The sequence below is a fragment of the Onychomys torridus genome, chromosome X, assembly GCF_903995425.1.
Source record: "Onychomys torridus chromosome X, mOncTor1.1, whole genome shotgun sequence".
Lineage (NCBI taxonomy): Eukaryota > Metazoa > Chordata > Mammalia > Rodentia > Cricetidae > Onychomys > Onychomys torridus.
The window spans coordinates 2,564,385-2,581,553 of NC_050466.1; the positions used below are offsets into that span (position 1 = coordinate 2,564,385).

A 17,169-nucleotide genomic window follows, 5' to 3' on the forward strand; every position below is an offset into this window, starting at 1 on the left:
TGGAGAGACATAAAAGAAGTGTCTACCCCAAATAGAGAAGGAGCTGACTGACTAAAGAAAGAGTGTCAAGGCCAGCTTGGTGAATCAATAGGCTTTGGTGAGTACATAGAAGAGCATGGATGACTTACGGGCAGCTACACCACAAAACAGTCCCCCTACACCAGTCAACTTTTCCTCTCACATACATTCGCATTTCTACAAGTACTTGGAGCTGAGGCAGGAGGGAGAGAATAGGAATTAGAATCTCAGTGAAGGGCCTTAAGAACATTTTGTAGCCCTCCCTCCCTCTCCAAGAGGGGCTGTGGTTTACCATAGCTGCTCTGCTTTATAATGGCGATGGTTATGCCAAGCTCAGTGGAAGCAGCTATATTACTTACCCCTATTCCAATCGTACTCATTTTCTATCATTTACTTGAGTAGCAGCCCTGTGTACATAGATAGGATTTTGTTTTGTTTTGAGGCAACGTCTTACATGCAGTCCTAGCTGGCCTGGAACTTTCTATGTAGACCAGACTGGCTTAGAACATATGCTCCTGCTTCTACCATCCAAGTGCTAGGATTACAAAAGTGCCACCACGCCTGGCTAGATAAGCTTATCTGTTGTTCAACACTGTCTCCCCAGTGCCTGGACCAGGGCCTAGCACACAGTATGTGCTTAAGATAATGCTTCTCCGGTCCACAACGGAGTGGATGTGCAGTGAGGATGGAAGGAACAGAAGCAGAAGAAACTTGCCAGCTGCCGTGGTGGCTCACACCCGTGAGGTGGCAAAGGCAGGAGGATTGCCCTGAGTTTGAAGCCAATCTGACTAGAAGAAAAGAAAGGGCAGGAAACGAAAAGAAACAGCGGGAAGAAAGAGAAGAGGGAGAGGAAGTGAGGGTGGGAAGGAAGAGGGGCGCTAGTTGACCTTATTCTATTTTGGGAGCCGAGCTTCAATGAAGAGCTAAAGAAAGTCCTGGATACTCTGGAGTGAGACCAGAGAAAGAGCTCCAGAGGGAGGTGGTGATGTTTGCTCTGACTCTGGGATGTCTGCTACGATCCGGAGGTTCAGTGAGGCTCACGGGGCGGGGGAAGGAAGCATCTCAAAGCAGCTAGAGAAATGGGGTAATGGATCATAGGCAAGGAGAAATCTGTCAAAGGCCTTGAATCTCAAAAGGATGACCCTGGATTTAATCTCCAAAGACACCAAACTCTACCCCAGACCTCCGAAAATCTCAGAGAACTCATGCCCTAGACAAGCCCCCAGACAGGACTGCAGCGAGAACAATGAGCTCATCCGGAGAGAGGAGTCATTTATTGGAGTAGCTTCAGATGGGGGCTCTCTAGACACCAAAGTTTGCACATAAACCTGTCTTAGGTCCCCCTTTGCAGCAGCGGTGACATACCAAAGTTCTCAGTTCTTGGAGGTCTCTGGGATTTGCAAGAAATGAGGGCTAAGATGACATCTTGTTGGATACAATGGAGGCCAGTGTCAATCATGAGGTGACATAGTTGGATACTTCAATGAGATTTTTGTCAGGATCTCGGAAGTAGATGGACATAATAGGCCCCTTTGCTCCTGTTCTGGAGACTGGGCCCTCCTCAATGGGGACATCAAAAGCCTGAATGAAGTGAGCAGACAAGACAAAAGTCATGTGTCACAGATACGTGAGAACAAAACTTAATTCCTTAAGAATTCCATCTTGTTTCTTCCCTAGCCCGTGCTCTAGGGTTTGAACTCAGGGACTTACACATGCTACAACCACAGGCAAAGTTGAATTCCTACAGTGTCTAGACTGCCTAGTTTTCTGACCTCATCTACTCTACTCAAGATGTATGACCTCAGGCAGAATATGTAATTGCCTCAAACCTCCATTTCCTCAATTTTCAATTTGACAGTGCTAGTGAGCAAGAATTTAAGCACAGGACCTAGATAAAGTATATATTCATTTTTTCTCTAAACAGTACTAGGAATTGAACCCACAGCTTCCTGTGGGACCAGCAAGCATTCTACCACTGAGCTACATTCCCAGCCCTATAACTATTGGTTTTAATTGCTCCTCATTTCGCCAAGATAAAATGTTTGTTTGGTTTTTTTGTTTTTTTGTTTTTGTTTTTTTTTGTTGTTGTTTTGTTTTTTTTTTTTTTGAGACAGGGTTTCTCTGTGTAGCTTTGCACCTTTCCTGGAACTCCCTCTGTAGACCAGGTTGGCCTCGAACCCACAGAGATCCGCCTGCCTCTGCCTCCGGAGTGCTGGGATTAAAGGCGTGTGCCACCACTGCCTGGAATAAAATGAGTTTTTTTCTTTTTTCTTTTTTTTTTTGGGGGGGGGAGCTGAGGATTGAACCCAGGGCCTTACGCTCTACCACTGAGCTAAATCCCCAACCCCGAGTTTTTCTACACTTGGTGGAAATAATCTTATTTCCTCTTTATATAAAAAGATATAAAAGAGCTTATGTATAATGTTCTGTGTGTGTCCGTGTGTGTGTGTCCATGTCCGTGTCCGTGTCTGTGTGTGTCCGTGTCCGTGTCCGTGTCCGTGTGTGTGTGTGTGTGTGTGTGTGTGTGTGTGTGTGTGTCCATGCATACATGTGGAGGTCAGAGGACAGTTTATAGAATCTGTTTTGGCCTACTATCACATGAAGTCTGGGGATTACTCATGCTGTCTGGTTCATGTGCTAAGTACTTCTTTCTACTGAGCCATTGCTGGCCCAGATGTATGTTTTTGGTTTGTTTTTCTTTTTTGAGACAGGATCTTACTATGTAGCCCTGGCTGGCCTAGCACACTCTGTAGCCCAGGCTGGCCTCGAACTCACAGAGATCTACCTACATCTGCCTCCTGAGTGCTGGGACTAAAGGTGTGTATCACCACACAAAGCTTCAATAACAGTTGTTATAAGCATGATAGATTTGTGTTAGTTCTGGAGAATGAAAGCTGGGGCCTTGTGCACGCTGGGCAAGAACTCTGCCTTTGAGCTACACCACCTAATACTTTCCCTCTCAGCACTCAAAGATGACTGTGTTTGTTATGCTTCTACCTGGCATTTTTCTTCTCATGTTTCTACATAACAAAGCATACTGATTTTATAAATATGATCAAGACAGGCTCTCTCAGGCTGGAGAGATGGCTCAGAGGTTCAGAGCACTGACTGCTCTTCCAGAGGTCCTGCGTTCAATTCCCAGCAACCACATGGTGGCTCACAGCCATCTGTAATGAGATCTGGCGCCCTCTTCTGGCCTGCAGGCAGACATGCTGTATACATAATAAATAAATAAGTAAATCTTAAAAAAAAAAAAAAAAGACAGGCTCTCTCTCTGTATACACTTGGCTGTCCTAGAACTCGATCTGTAGCCCAGGCTGGTCTCAAACTCCCAGACCTGCCTCTGCCTCCCAAGCGCTGGGATTAAAAGCATGTGCCACCTCCACCTAGCTCTGATCATATTTTAATGTGTCTCTTCTTAGACACTAACATGACAAAAGACTGAGTATGTCAGAACATTACTTACAAATATTCTTCTTTAAATTTTATAAAATTTACTGTATCAAAAGACTTGCAATAAAACTTTACACACCAACATTAACCAGACCCAGTTGTTTTTCTACTTCTAATTCTATATTGGATTTTGTTTTGTTTCGGGTGGTGGATAAGTGTATAAAGTATATTCAATACTGATTTCTGTGTAAACATGTAATGTAAAGCTCCACAGTTCTGAATGCTTATTCTAACTGTATGGATGCTCATGGAGTTGTAATATTTCCTTTTCAAATCAATTTGGTTACATGAAAGTGACATCAATCAAAGGAGGAAGTCAATAACTGTGCAGGCGGGATGTGGATGTGATGGGAGCTGTTGTGTTTGAGCTTTGAGGAAGACCTAGCTCTTGGGTCACACTTCTGTCTGGACAGTATCTTTTTTTCCCATTTATTTATTTTGCATCCTGGCCACAGTCTCCCCCACCCCATCCTTCCCTCCCAGTCCTTCTCCTAGATTCCCCCTCCTAACCCCAATGTCCTCCTCTTCCTCTCCATCCAGAAGGCACGTATCAACCAAACTTGGCATATCAAGTTGCAGTGAGACTAAGCACCCCCCGGGGTGTTAAGAATGGCACTGTACTCACCTTGAGACGCTTCATCACCTCCTCCAAAGGCACTTCTGTGATCAGACAGACATCCAGGGACCCCGGAATGGGGTGAGCTGCTTTGGGATCAAATTCCTTTCCCACCTCATGTAAGTTAAATTTTTGGTCTCCAAAACACAATGCCTTTCGATCTCCCTGTTTAGGCGAGAGAAAACAATGGAGAACTAGGCCGCCAAGATGAGTTTGAACTTACTGCAAAAAGGAGAAAGGGCCGCTACACAGTGGCCCTTGATCCATCCAGCAAACTGCGATTTCAACAAATATGTTTGTGTCAGTCTATGCATGCCTGTGTACACACGCAAAAGAAGGCATCAGATTCCTCGGAGCTGGAGTTCAGTGTGCTTGTGAAATGCATGGCTTGTTATTTGGGTCCTAGGATCTGATCTCCATCCATTCTTCATGACTGAGTGACAAGTGCTTTTAACCTCCAAGCCATCTCTCCAGCCCAGCATTCTTTTGTTTTGTTTTTGTTTTTTTGTTTTCTGTTTTTTGAGATAGGGCTTCTCTGTTTAGCTTTTGGAGCCTGTCCTGGAACTTACTTTGTAGACCAGGCTGGCCTCAAACTCACAGATATTCACCTGGCTCTGCCTCCTGAGTGCTGGGATTAAAGGCATGCGCCACCACCACCAGGCCAGCCCAATATTCTTTAAAAAAATTTCTTTTGCCAGATATGGTGGCACATACCTTTAATCCCAGCACTTTAGAGGCAGAGACCAGCAGATCTGTATGAATTCAGAGCCAACCTGGTCTGCATAGTGAGTCCCAGGTCATCTAGGACTACATAGTAAGACCTTGTCTCAAAAATATTTTTACACTTATTTGTGTGGAGGTGGATGCTGTGTGCTATGTGCAGAAGCCAGAGGACTACTTTCAGGGTCCATCCTGTCCTTCCACGATGTGGGTTCCAGGGATGTGATCCAGGTAGTCAGGCTTGTTGGTGAGTACCCTTACCTGTTTAGCTACCTCACCACATACCACCATCACCACCATTTTCTTCAGAGACAAAGTCTTATGTGATCCAGGCTGGCCTCGAACTCACTATGTATCAGAGGCTGGCATTCAACTCCTGATCCTCTTGCCTCCAAATCCATGTGCTTAGATCACAGAAATATACCATCATGCCCAGCCTCTTCTTTCTGTGTTTTATTTCATTTATTTATTTAATGTAATGTGTGCGTATGTCTGAGTGTATATATGTATGTATGTATGCGCACACCTGTGTGCAGTACTCACAAAGGCCAGAAGAAAGTACCAATCAAGTACCTCCTGGAACTGGAGTGACAGGCAGATGTGTGTCCCCAGTGTGAGACCTGGAATTGGAGCCTGGGTCCTCTGGAAGACTCTCCCAGCTTCCTTTTTCTGAGACAGCATCTCACTTGGTAGCCTAGGCTGGCCTCAAACTCTCAAACTCATTTTTGGGCCTTATGTGCCTGAGTGCTGGCCTTGCAAGTGTGCATCACCATGCTTGCTTCAGACAGCTGCTTTTAGTGGGGCAGCTGTGTGTGTTTCTTGTTAGAATGTTCATATTGCCAGATGTTTAAAACCCACCCAAGGCACAGATGGCAATGTGTCTACCCGGTATATCTTCCTCCCTCCCAACCTCCCTCCCTTCCTTTCTTCCTCCGTTCCTTCCTTCCTTCCTCCCTCTCTCCCTCCATCCCTTCATTCCTTCCTTCTGTCTCTGTCTCTTTCCTTCCTTTGGGATTTCACTATGTTGTGTAGATAAACCTGAAACTCCTGGGCTCAAGTGATCCTACCTCAGTCTACTGCATATCTTCCCCCACCCTTTTATTTTTATTTTTTCCTCATGAGAACAACTCAAATTTCTGTACAGCCAATGGCGTGTTTCCAAGCTTTCTTTAAAAAAAAAAAAAAAAAGAACAAAAAACAAAAAACCACCTCAAGCTGGTAGTGGAAACATCCTATAATCCCAGCACTTAGGACGTTGAGTCCTGAGGATAGAAAGTTTGACTTCACCTTGCATTCCCCAGAAAGACCCTCACTCAAAAACAAAACACAATCAAAAGGAACCAAACAAATAAATCCCACTTCTTCTGTTTCCTGAATTCCTGGTTAAGAGGCCATTGTATAAGAGAAGCCTTATGGGTTGTGCTCAGCTGGTGGGGTTTCCAGGAATCTCCCTGCCCCGCTGAGCAGGCACTTTGTGCCTATTCATTTCCTCCTAATGACACATTCATCTGGCTGCTTGTTCAACTGAGAGAAAAAGACAAGTGTCTCCTTTAATCCTGTGGTACGTCTCGCCTCTGCCCCTCCAAACAGTCTGTAACTGATGCACATTCTTTCTATTTTAGATGTATTTATTTTTATTATGTGTATGTGTGTGTGTGTCTGTTTTATCTACATGTATGTGTGTATGTGTACCACATGCTTCCCACCCATGGAGATCAGAAGAGGATGTTGGGTTCCCTGGACCTGGAGTTACTTAGGATTGTGAGCTGCCATGTTGGGGGCTAGAAACTGAACCCAGTTCTCTGCAAGAGCAGCCAGTGCTCTTACCCTCTGAGCCATGGCTCTAGCCATCTACCTCTGTTTCTTGATTTACCACCTTCCTGTGGTATTCTGTCCTCTCTCTGTCAAGACAGGGGAGAGTTAGCTGAACAGTATTACTACCCCCCAGTACCATTCTATCTTAATTTTAGTTCCTCTGTTGGCTTCTTTATTAGTTTTAAATAACTGGTTCCATGTGTATTTTTTAGCATGCTAGGGAATAATGCTTTTTTTTTTAATAGATAACCCTTGTCATCTTTTTTTTTTTTTTTTAGACAGGGTTCCTCTGTGTAGCTTTGTGCCTTTCCTGGAACTCATTTGGTAGCCCAGGCTGGCCTTGAACTCACAGAGATCCACCTGCCTCTGCCTCCTAAGTGCTGGGATTAAAGGCATGAGCCACCACTGCCTGGCACCTTGTCACCTTTATACCTCTTAGTACTGGCATTTCTTTTATGATTTCATGATCTCTTTCTTCATCCCTATAATTGAGACTACGCTGCACTTTTATAGCCAAAGGACAGTTGGGCCCAGTATACAGCTCTGTAAAAGCTGTTTGATCAAAGACTTTTAAATATCTGCTTCCAGGCTGGGGTGTTTCCCAGTGGTGCAGCACTCGCCTAGCATGCATGACACCCTGGTAAGAGTGCCTGTAATCCCAGCACTCAGGAGGCAGAGGCAGGCAGATCTCTGTGAGTTCGAGGCCAGCCTGGTTCTCAGAGCAAGTTCTAGGACAGCCAGGGCTGTTACACAGATTAACTTTGTTTTGAAACACCGAAAAGAAAGATAAATACATTGCTTATTATCTTCCCTGAATCTGGTATTGCTGATAAAAACTCTGCTGTTGGGGGCTGGAGAAATGCTTAGTGGTTAAGAGCACTGGCTGCTCTTGCAGAGGACCCAGGGTTCAGTTCCAGCACCCATGCGGTGCCTCACAACCATCTGTAACTCCAGTTCTAGGGCATCCAATGACTTTTTCTGACCTCTGTGGACAATACACATTCAATATGCAAAACACGTGTGTGTGTGTGTGTGTGTGTGTGTGTGTGTGTGTGTGTGTGTGTGTAAAATCTTTTTTAGCCAGGTATGGTGGGGCACACCTGTAATCCCAGCACTTGGGAGGCAGAGGCAGGTGGATCTCTATGAGTTCGAGGCCAGCTGGTCTACGGAGTGAGTTCCAGGACAGCCAGGGCTACATAGTGAGATCTGGTCTCAATCCCCCTCCACCACCAAATATATGATGTTATTTGTTTTCTTTTTAATTTATATGTTACATTTGTGTGTGTGTGTGTATGTGTGTGTGTGTGGTGTATGTGTGTGTATGTGTGTGTGTGGTATATGTGTGTGTGTGGTATATGTGTGTGTGTGGTGTATGTGTGTGTGTGGTATATGTGTGTGTGTGGTGTATGTGTGTGTGTGTGTATGTGTGTGGTGTGTGTGTGTGTGGTGTGTGTGGTATGTGTGTGTGAGTGTGTGTGTGGTATGTATGTGTGTGTGTGGTGTATGTGTGTGTGTGTGTGTGGTATATGTGTGTGTGTGTGTAGTGTATGTGTGTGTGTGTGTATGTGGTGTATGTGTGTGTGGTATGTGTGGTATGTGTGTGTGAGTGTGTGTGTGGTATGTGTGTGTGTGTGTGTGTGGTATATGTGTGTGGTGTGTGTGTGCTGTGTGTGTGCTGTGTGTGGTATATGTGTGTGTGTGGTGTGTGTATGGTGTATGTGTGTGTGTGTGGTATGTATGTGTGTGGTATGTATGTGTGTATGTGTATGTGTGTGTGGTATATGTGTGTGTGTGTGGTGTATGTGTGTGTATGTATGTGTAGTGTATGTGTGTGTGTGTGGTGTATGTATGTGTGTGTGTGGTGTATGTGTGTGTGGTGTATGTATGTGTGTGTGTGGTATATGTGTGTGTGTGGTGTGTGGTATGTATGTGTGTGTGTGGTGTGTGTGTGTGTGTGTGGTGTATGTGTGTGTGGTGTGTGTGTGTGTGGTGTGTGTGGTGTATGTGTGTGGTGTATGTGTGTGTGTGTGTGTGTGTGTGTGTGTAGTATGTATGTGTGTGTGTGGTGTATGTGTGTGTATGTGTGTGTATGGTGTATGTGTGTGTGTGTGTGGTGTATGTATGTGTGTGTGTGGTGTGTGTGTGTGGTGTATGTGTGTGTGTGGTGTATGTGTGTTTATGGTGTGTGTGGTGTGTGTGTGTGTGGTGTGTGTGTGTGTGGTGTGTGTGTGTGTGGTGTGTGTGTGTGTGTGTGTGGTGTGTGTGTGTGTGTGGTGTGTGTGTGGTGTGTGGTGTGTGTGTGGTGTATGTGTGTGTGTGTGTGGTGTGTGTGTGGTATATGTGTGTGTGTGTGGTGTGTGTGGTATGTATGTGTGTGTGTGTGTGTGCGCGTGTGCACATGTATAGGAACCTGCTCTACCTTATCTCACTGACCTTAGAGCTAGGCTGGCAGTCAGCAAGGCCCGGCGGTCCTCCTGACTCCACACATGCCCCACAGCACTGGCATTACAAGCATGGATGCAACCATGCTGGGCTTTCTTTTTATGTGTGTGCTGGGGATTCATGCCTAGTCACCAAGTGCTCTTAGCTGCTGAGCTGTGTTCCCCAGGCCCCTGTTGGTCATCCTTTTGTTGGTAATACAGCCACCTTGCATTCTCAAAGCTTAGAATTTTTCTTGACCTTAGATGTCCTTTTTTCCCCCCAGAGCTGAGGCCTGAACCCAGGGCCTTGCGCTTGTTAGGCAAGTGCTCTTCCACTGAGCTAAATCCCCAACCCCAACCTTAGATGTCCTAAAAGTTTACTTCAGCATGTCTAGGCACGGGGAATGGATTATATGTATCACTGATCCATGCAAAGCCTATCTTGTTTTATTTGTGTTTGTTCTCTTTTTTCCTATTCTCTCCATCCCTAGCCCTACCTTAGATACCATGATCATTTTTCTCATTGAATCATTGATCGGGTCTTTATTCAGATAGACTGCCTCTATTTGCTCTTTATGGAATAAAACAAATTTTCATAGTGTATGCCCCAACAGTCAAGTGTTTTGTGTGCATCTTCTTTGTGTAAAAGGTCTGTTGTTTTTGGGGGATATTGTAGTGTTTTGTTGGTTTTTGTTTTGTTTTGTTTTTCTTTTTTTGTTTTTCAAGACAGGGTTTCTCTGTGTAGCTTTGCGCCTTTCCTGGAACTCCCTTTGTAGACCAGGCTGGCCTCGAACTCACAGAGATCCACCTGCCTCTGCCTCCCGAGTGCTGGGATTAAAGGCTGTTGGTTTGCTTTTAATTTTTTCCTCAATGTGATCTTTTAGGACATGAAGAACATCCAACCTGCTCTTGCATAGTGTCCCCCTTTGGATTTTAAATTTTCACAATCTGCCACTTTATGACCCTTTGAATTTATGTACTCATTTTCAGAGAAGTTTAACATTCACAGCAAAACTGAGAAGAAGGTACAAAGATTTCCCACGCACCCAGGTTTACACAAAGTTCCCCTCTATCAGCACCCCAGCAGTGGGATACATATGTTGCTGTTCCTGTAACTACATTTGATACAGCATCTGCCACTCCATTGTTCCTATCACAGTTTAGGTGGAGGTGGTGTACACTGTGGACTTGGACCATGTCACAGGATTAATGTCGAGGTCCTCAAATTCCTCAGTGTTCTGGTCGTTCCTCTCCACCCTTCAATGCCTGGCAGCCAAGGTCATTGTATTGTCTTCAGAATGTTGTCTTGTCTTGAACATTATGTTGAGTCATGCAATACAGCTTTTTACATTGCCTTCTTTCACTTAGTGATATATATATATATATATATATGATTTTTACATGCTTTATAGCTTGACTCTCTCTCACTTCCCTCATCTCTCTTTGCCCCTCTCTTTCCTGTCCCTGCATGAAGTAGCATAACAAATATTTTATTTAAAATAAAACAACAAAGCTGGGCAGTGGTGCACGCCTTTAATCCCAGCACTGGGGAGGCAGAGGAAGGCAGATCTCTGTGAGTTTGAGGCCAACCTGGTCTACAGGGTGAGTTCCAGGACAGCCAGGGCTGTTACATAGAGAAACCCTGTATCGAAAAAAAACAAACCAAACAACACAACAGAACAGGTCACCTACACTGTGAGGAGTGTCAGTGGGCTACACCCGTGAAACCTCCTCAAGACCTCATTTCTCTCACTGTAACCCATGATCTGGACATAGCAGACATTATCTCTTTGTCTGCTGCAGGACATCTTCATGAGGCTTTTTTATAAACTTTCTCTAAATTCACTACTTTTGAAGTTATTCCATATTCTCAAGGTAGTGTTAGATCTGTGGAAACCTCCGTTTTCCTTCTTACTTCATTTTCTCTAGGTATATTGGATTTTCTTCTTGGGAGTCAATTCCATCTCAACTTCCATGTATTCCTGTTGCCAGTCAGCTTAATTTCTCTTTAGGGCCCAGGTGGGGCCAGGGGGCAGAGGAAGACATCAGGTATCTTACCCCATTATTCCCCCACTTGATATTATTTATTTTTAAAATGATGGATGAATAGGTAGGTAGGTAGGTAGATAGATAGATAGATAGATAGATAGATAGATAGATGGACAGGTAGATAGGTAGGTAGGTAGATTGTGTGTGTGTGTGTGTGTGTGTGTGTGTGTGTGTGTGTGTGATGGCACATGTGTGGAGGTCAAAAGTCAGCTCTTGGAAATTGGTTTTCTCTTTTCACCATGCGGACATGTGAATCCCAGAAATCTAACTCAGGACCTCAGACTTGGCAACAGACACTTTTATCTACTGAGCCACCTTGCCAGCCCTTAGTGACTCATTTTCTTTGTTTATTGTGGTGTTGGGAATGAAACCTAGACCATTTTGTGCGCCGGATAAGCAATCTGCTCCTGAGCTGTATGTACCTCCTGCCCCTCAGAGCACACATTTTTCCAGGCCTTTGTGCCTAACAAGGCTTTGTTCTACATTTACCTTTGATTTGCAGTTCAGTTGGGCACAGAATTTTAGGTTGCATTTTTCCCCGGAATTATTTTTCAATTAATTACATTCGTGTTTAGACAATTTCCATTTCACAATGCATACCAGCCACTCACCCCCCACCTCCCTGTCACCCCTTCAGCCCCTCCTCCTCTTTACAAATCTCTCCCTCACTTTCATGACTACTTTGTTTAGTGACCCACTAAGATTAACCAGGGTGTCTCTATAATCATGGGTTTAGAGCTATCCATTTGGAGCCTGGTGGGCTCAGCAGTGGGTACACAATTAAAGACAATGGTCCCTTCCCCCCAGAGTCTATCAGTAGCCGATAGTTCAGAGGTAGCAGGTAGGGCCCCATGAGTCCCTCCCCCTTCCTTGACTTCCTGTTGATAGGGCCGGTCTTGTATGGGCCCAGGTGACTACAGTTGGGAGTTAATAATTGCAATAGTTGTTCCACAGCCCTGTCACCCTATCTTCTGGCTCTTACATATTTCCATCCCCTTTTTCACAGTGTCCCCAAGCCTTAGAGGGGGTGGCTGGAATAGCTTGTGTAGGGCTGGGCCCAGAACCGTTGCTATTCATCGCCTTTCTTTGTAGGGAGAGGCTTCTCTGATTAAGGCTGGGAATAGCTTTTGTTCTGGGAGTAGGGACCACATGGAGAGATGCTGAGGCCCAACTGGAGGCGGGGCGGGCGGGCTTTCCCAGAGTCTTAAAAGTATAGTCCTATTGTTTTCTGGCCTCTGGTGTGACTCAAGAATTCTGACATTTGCATGTTTCTTTTTCTTTTGTAGATGAACCACTTCTTAATCTCTTGGCAAAGTCTTAAGATGGACTTTTCGGTGTGATGTTTTGCAATTCCCACAGGGCATATCTGAGTGTTCCTTTGCTGGGTACACAGCTAACTTTTTGTATATAAAGGCTGCAAAATTTGCTTGTACTTTTGTTGAGACCAGAGACCTTGAACTAACAAGACCTCTTGTTTTATTTCTTTCAAAGTTCCCTCCTTCGTGTTCTTTACCCTCTCTCCAAACGTCTCCCTGTTCGTAGTTTGGAATCTCTTCCATTGATCCTTTTACTTTTTTTCTCACTTCCCCTGTGTTTGGGGGTTTTAAGTTATACTAGGTTTTACCCTTTAAAAATTGTTTTGCCAGGGTTTAGGATTGGTATCTGGGTTTAATGCACACTCGGCAAACACTCGCCTGTGTCCTCAGTCATAAGGTACATTTAAATTATTATTAATTATTTTAAGATAGTATCTCACCAGGACAGCCAGGGCTACTCAGAGAAACCGTGTCTCAAAAAAACAAAACAAAATAACAAAAATGGAGCCGCGCGGTGGCGGCGCATGCCTGTAATCCCAGCACTTGGGAGGCAGAGGCAGGTGGATCTCTGTGAGTTCGAGGCCAGCCTGGTCTATAGAGCTAGTCCAGGACAGGCTCCAAAGCTACAGAGAAACCCTGTCTCGAAAAACAAACAAACAAACAAACAAACAAACAAACAAACGGTATTTCATGTAGCTTGGCTGGTTCCAAACTTGCTAAGTAGCTGAGGATGCTCTTAGACTTTCTTTGTCCGGCATCCATCTCTCCAGTTAGGATTACTATGTACAGAACCATACTTGCTTTATGTGGTACTGGGGATTGAACCAAGGGCTTTGGGTGTAGAAGGCATTCTACTAACTGAGCTCCATCCCCTGCCATAGATTGTTATCAACTTTTAATGAAGGAAGTTTTGGGGGTGGTTCAGTTAGTGAAATGCTTGCCATACAGGCTTGAGGGCCTGAGTTTAGCTCCCCAACATCTGTGTAAGAGTCAGAATCTCAGTGAAACACACACACACACACACACACACACACACACATTTTAATGCACTTGAAGTTTTGAATATGGAGACATGATTACCTTGAAAGTAGTGACTTCCAGTCCCAGGATCTTGGAATAGAACATGATGGTGTCTTCAATGTTCTTTACCGTCATCACGATGTGGTCAAGTCTTTGGATAAGACACGGGGAAGGGATCTGACTGCTGTTCCTCCATAGCTAAAATGTAAAAAACAAACAAAAAACAGATTACAAAAACCCACCCGAACTCAGATAAAGCCAAAATGCCACCAGACACGTCCCGTTTCCTTCTACTCCTCTCCCATCACCTCCCCACCCACGGGCATTCTTCTCACCCCCATTTCAAGGGGCAACTCCTTCAAGCAAGTCTCTGGAAAGTCTATTGCTCCCGCATGGATTCATACAAGAGGCCACGTATACTGGCATGTCACTTCTTCGCTGTTTTCTTCCCCTGTCTCCTACTGGAAATGTGAAGACTAGGGAAGTTGAAATTAACACCAACATGCTCTTGTTTTCCCAGAGTTAAAAGATTCAGAAGAGGCCCACTTCCAAACCCAAGCCTCCAGTGGTCAATTTCCCCTAGCTTCTCCCCTCCTGAGCTGCAGCTATAATTGTGAGGGCAGGGCAAGGTGGGTAGGACTGAGAGCTGGCTCCACAATTAAGAACACTGGCTGCTCTTGCAAAGGACCCGGGTTCAATTCCCAGCACTCACATGGTGGCCCACTGCTCTCTGTATCTGTGGTTCCAGGGAACCTGATGTCTTCTTTTGGCCTCCACAAGTGATGCATAGACATTCGTACAGACAAAACACCGATGCACGCTTCACAAAAAAGGAGGAGCATCTGAGATGATATAAAAGTGTCTGAATCCAGGTGTGAGGCTGTACGCCTGTAACCGCAGCACTTGGGAAGCTGAGGCAGGAGGATTACAAGTTCAAGGTCAACTAGGCACTGTCCTGAGACCTTGTCTCAAAAACAAAACAGAACAACAGAAAGACCAGGCAAGATGGCTCAGCAGGTAAGGGTTCAGTCTCCAGCACCCACATGGTGGCTCACAACTGTCTGTAACACCCTTACTGGCCTCCACAATCACTTCACACTCGAGGTACAGGCAAAACATACACATACAAACAAGTTAATATTTTTTAAAGAAAAAAATTTCTGGGCATATGTAAACACAGAGCCAAATCTGATACCTAGTCAGGAAACTGCCTCAAAAACCAAAACCAGCCAGGCGGTGGTGGCACACACCTTTAATCCCAGCACTCAAGCAGATCTCTGAGTTCTTAAGCCAGCCTGGTCTACAAAATGAGTTCCAGGACAGCCAGAGCTATACAGAGAAACCCTGTTAAGAAAACAACTAACTAGCACAAAAAAACCCAAACCAACCAACTGACCTTACTGCCATTAGGCCCACTGAAGAGAGAGCTGCATGTTTGGGGCTGGAGAGGTGAGGTGAGGTGAGGCTCTCCAAGAGCTCACAAAGGCTTGTAACCCCAACTCCAGGGGATTTGGTGTCCTCTTCTGGCCTCCACAGGCACTTGTACTAACATACGCATGAATTCAAAACAAAACAAAACAAACAAACAAAAAAACCCCAAGAAGTCCTATTTAACCTTTTAATGTTTGTAGAATCTGTTTTGTTCCTGATATCACTGATTTATGGGTTTTTTTTTTTCTAATTTCTAGAGTGTAAACAGAAATTACTAGTATTTTCGGAATCTGTTTGAAGAACCAGCCTTGAGCATGGCGATGGTTTTGTGTGTTTGCTTTCTGTTTCCCCTGTCTCTGCTCTTACCTCTCCCCTCCTCCTGTTCTTTTATGGCTGAAGAAAAGCTGTGTCTCTCAGCTCCTTAGTATGGGAGCCTTTGGTCACTGACTTCGTTCTTCTTTTCCAGTCTATGCTGTTTCCCCGCTCACCACTCCTCAGTGGCAACCCCAGTGCTGACAGCCCAGAACAGAAGCTCACCCCTTCCTCTTAGTGCTCAGTGCCCTGGACACCATGCCTTCCCTCCTTTGGGCTGTTCCAGACTCCTCTTGGTTTTTTGTTGTTGTTGTTTTTTGTTTTTGTTTTTGTTTTTCTTCTGAGACAGGGTTTCTCTGTGTAGTTTTGGTGCCTGTCCTGGAACTCGCTCTGTAGACCAGGCTGACCTCGAACTCACAGAGATCCGCCTGGCTCTGCCTCCTGAGTGCTGGGATTAAAGCCATGCCACCTGGCTCAGACTCCTCTTTAAGGTTCCTCCGGGCCTTAGAATATTCTGACAGGCTTCAAGGTCAAGGGTCCCCAGCCTTCCTCACATTGCCATCTATCATGACAGCCTCAGGGGCATCCACTAGGAGCCACCTTTGGGTATCTCCACAAGTGTGAGGCTGAACTGAGTCCCAGCTGAACCACCCCAAGAGAGCAGCCAGCCCTTAGCCTTCCGCAATATATCACACAGGACTGGCCTCTCCAGGCCTAACTAAGCAGGGCCTCTGCTGCCCTCTGGTTATCTTTGAGAGAAGAGGCCCGGTGACAGGATGATAAAGCCACAAAGGATGATAAAGCCACAAAGGTGTTCCTGAGAAGGGAAGCAAGTCGGCAGACCTAGGTGGGGTACCCCCAGCCTGGCTAACACCCATGCCCAAAGCCTCCAGGGCCACCCCACTCACCTGATTCTCAGGCGTTGGACCCCACATCCTGACTAGTAGACGGGAGGGCAGACAGAGCTACATGGCAGGTAGGTTGGGGCTGGGATTGGCTCTGTGCCTGGAGATCAAGGGGCAGGAACGGGAGGTGGGGGCTGAGGACACTGGGTGGGGACAAGGCACACAGCCTCTAATTCATTAAACCATGCTAATCACCAGTCAAGGACAATAAACAGGCAACCGTTCACCTAACCCGACACAGCTATGCCGCATACAAGGCTTTGCCCAGAAGAGGTGTGTAAGCCGTGCTGATTTCCCTGTAATAGTCAGCAATAGTTAAACACTGCCAGAGAGGGTCAGGAGCTCAAGGTCATCCTTGGCTATTTAGTGATACGGAGTCAGCCCTAGGTTTTATGAGACCCCCCCCCATCTCAAAACAAAACAAAGACGAAAATAAGTAAGAGTGTATAAATTGTTGGAGACAAGATCTCACTACGTAGTCCTGCTGGCTTGGAACTTGCTAAGTCAACTAGGCTGGTCTCAAACTCACAAAGATCCACCTGCCTCTGCCTCCTGAGTGCTGAAAAAAATATTTTCAGATTTATTTTATGTGTATGATACATGTCTGTATGTTTATCATATGCGTGCCTTGTACCCATGCAGGTCAGAAGAGGGTGTCAGATCCCCTGGAACTGGAGTTATGAATGGCTGTGAGCCACCATGTGGGTGCTAGAAACTGAACCCAGGTCCTCTAGATGAGTAGTCAAGTACACTTAACCACTGAGCTATCTCTCCAGCCCCTGAAAAAAACTTTTTTTTCAGCTTTAGGAACTTCGTTTTCCTACCCCCTTTGCTCAGAACCACTCAGTGATGAATGCAAGCCACTTGGTAGCCTGCACTGTGGGAGCCACTGACCAGTCCTCAGGCTGGCTGAGCATTCAAATCTTCACTAGGGAACTGCTGAGCAGCAGTGACCTCAGGAACTGGCACAGTCCATTCACCCTGAACTTCTTCCTTGGGCCCAGCCTTCTCAACAGCACCCTGCTCCTCCTTCTCCATCTCCTCTGGGTCACTGTAGGTCAGGTATAACCTCCCACGGGTGCTCACACATGCGG

The 17,169-nt window shown here is 45.5% G+C and overlaps 1 protein-coding gene across 1 annotated transcript; it reads right to left on the minus strand.

The window, feature by feature from the left end:
* Positions 1-1,473: 1,473 nt before the first annotated feature.
* Glod5 (glyoxalase domain containing 5) lies at positions 1,474-16,141 on the minus strand. The gene is given in 4 exon segments (XM_036174032.1): positions 1,474-1,599; positions 4,097-4,252; positions 13,488-13,625; positions 16,079-16,141. Coding segments are annotated over 4 exon segments (483 nt in total).
* Between the last annotated feature and the right edge of the window lie 1,028 nt (positions 16,142-17,169).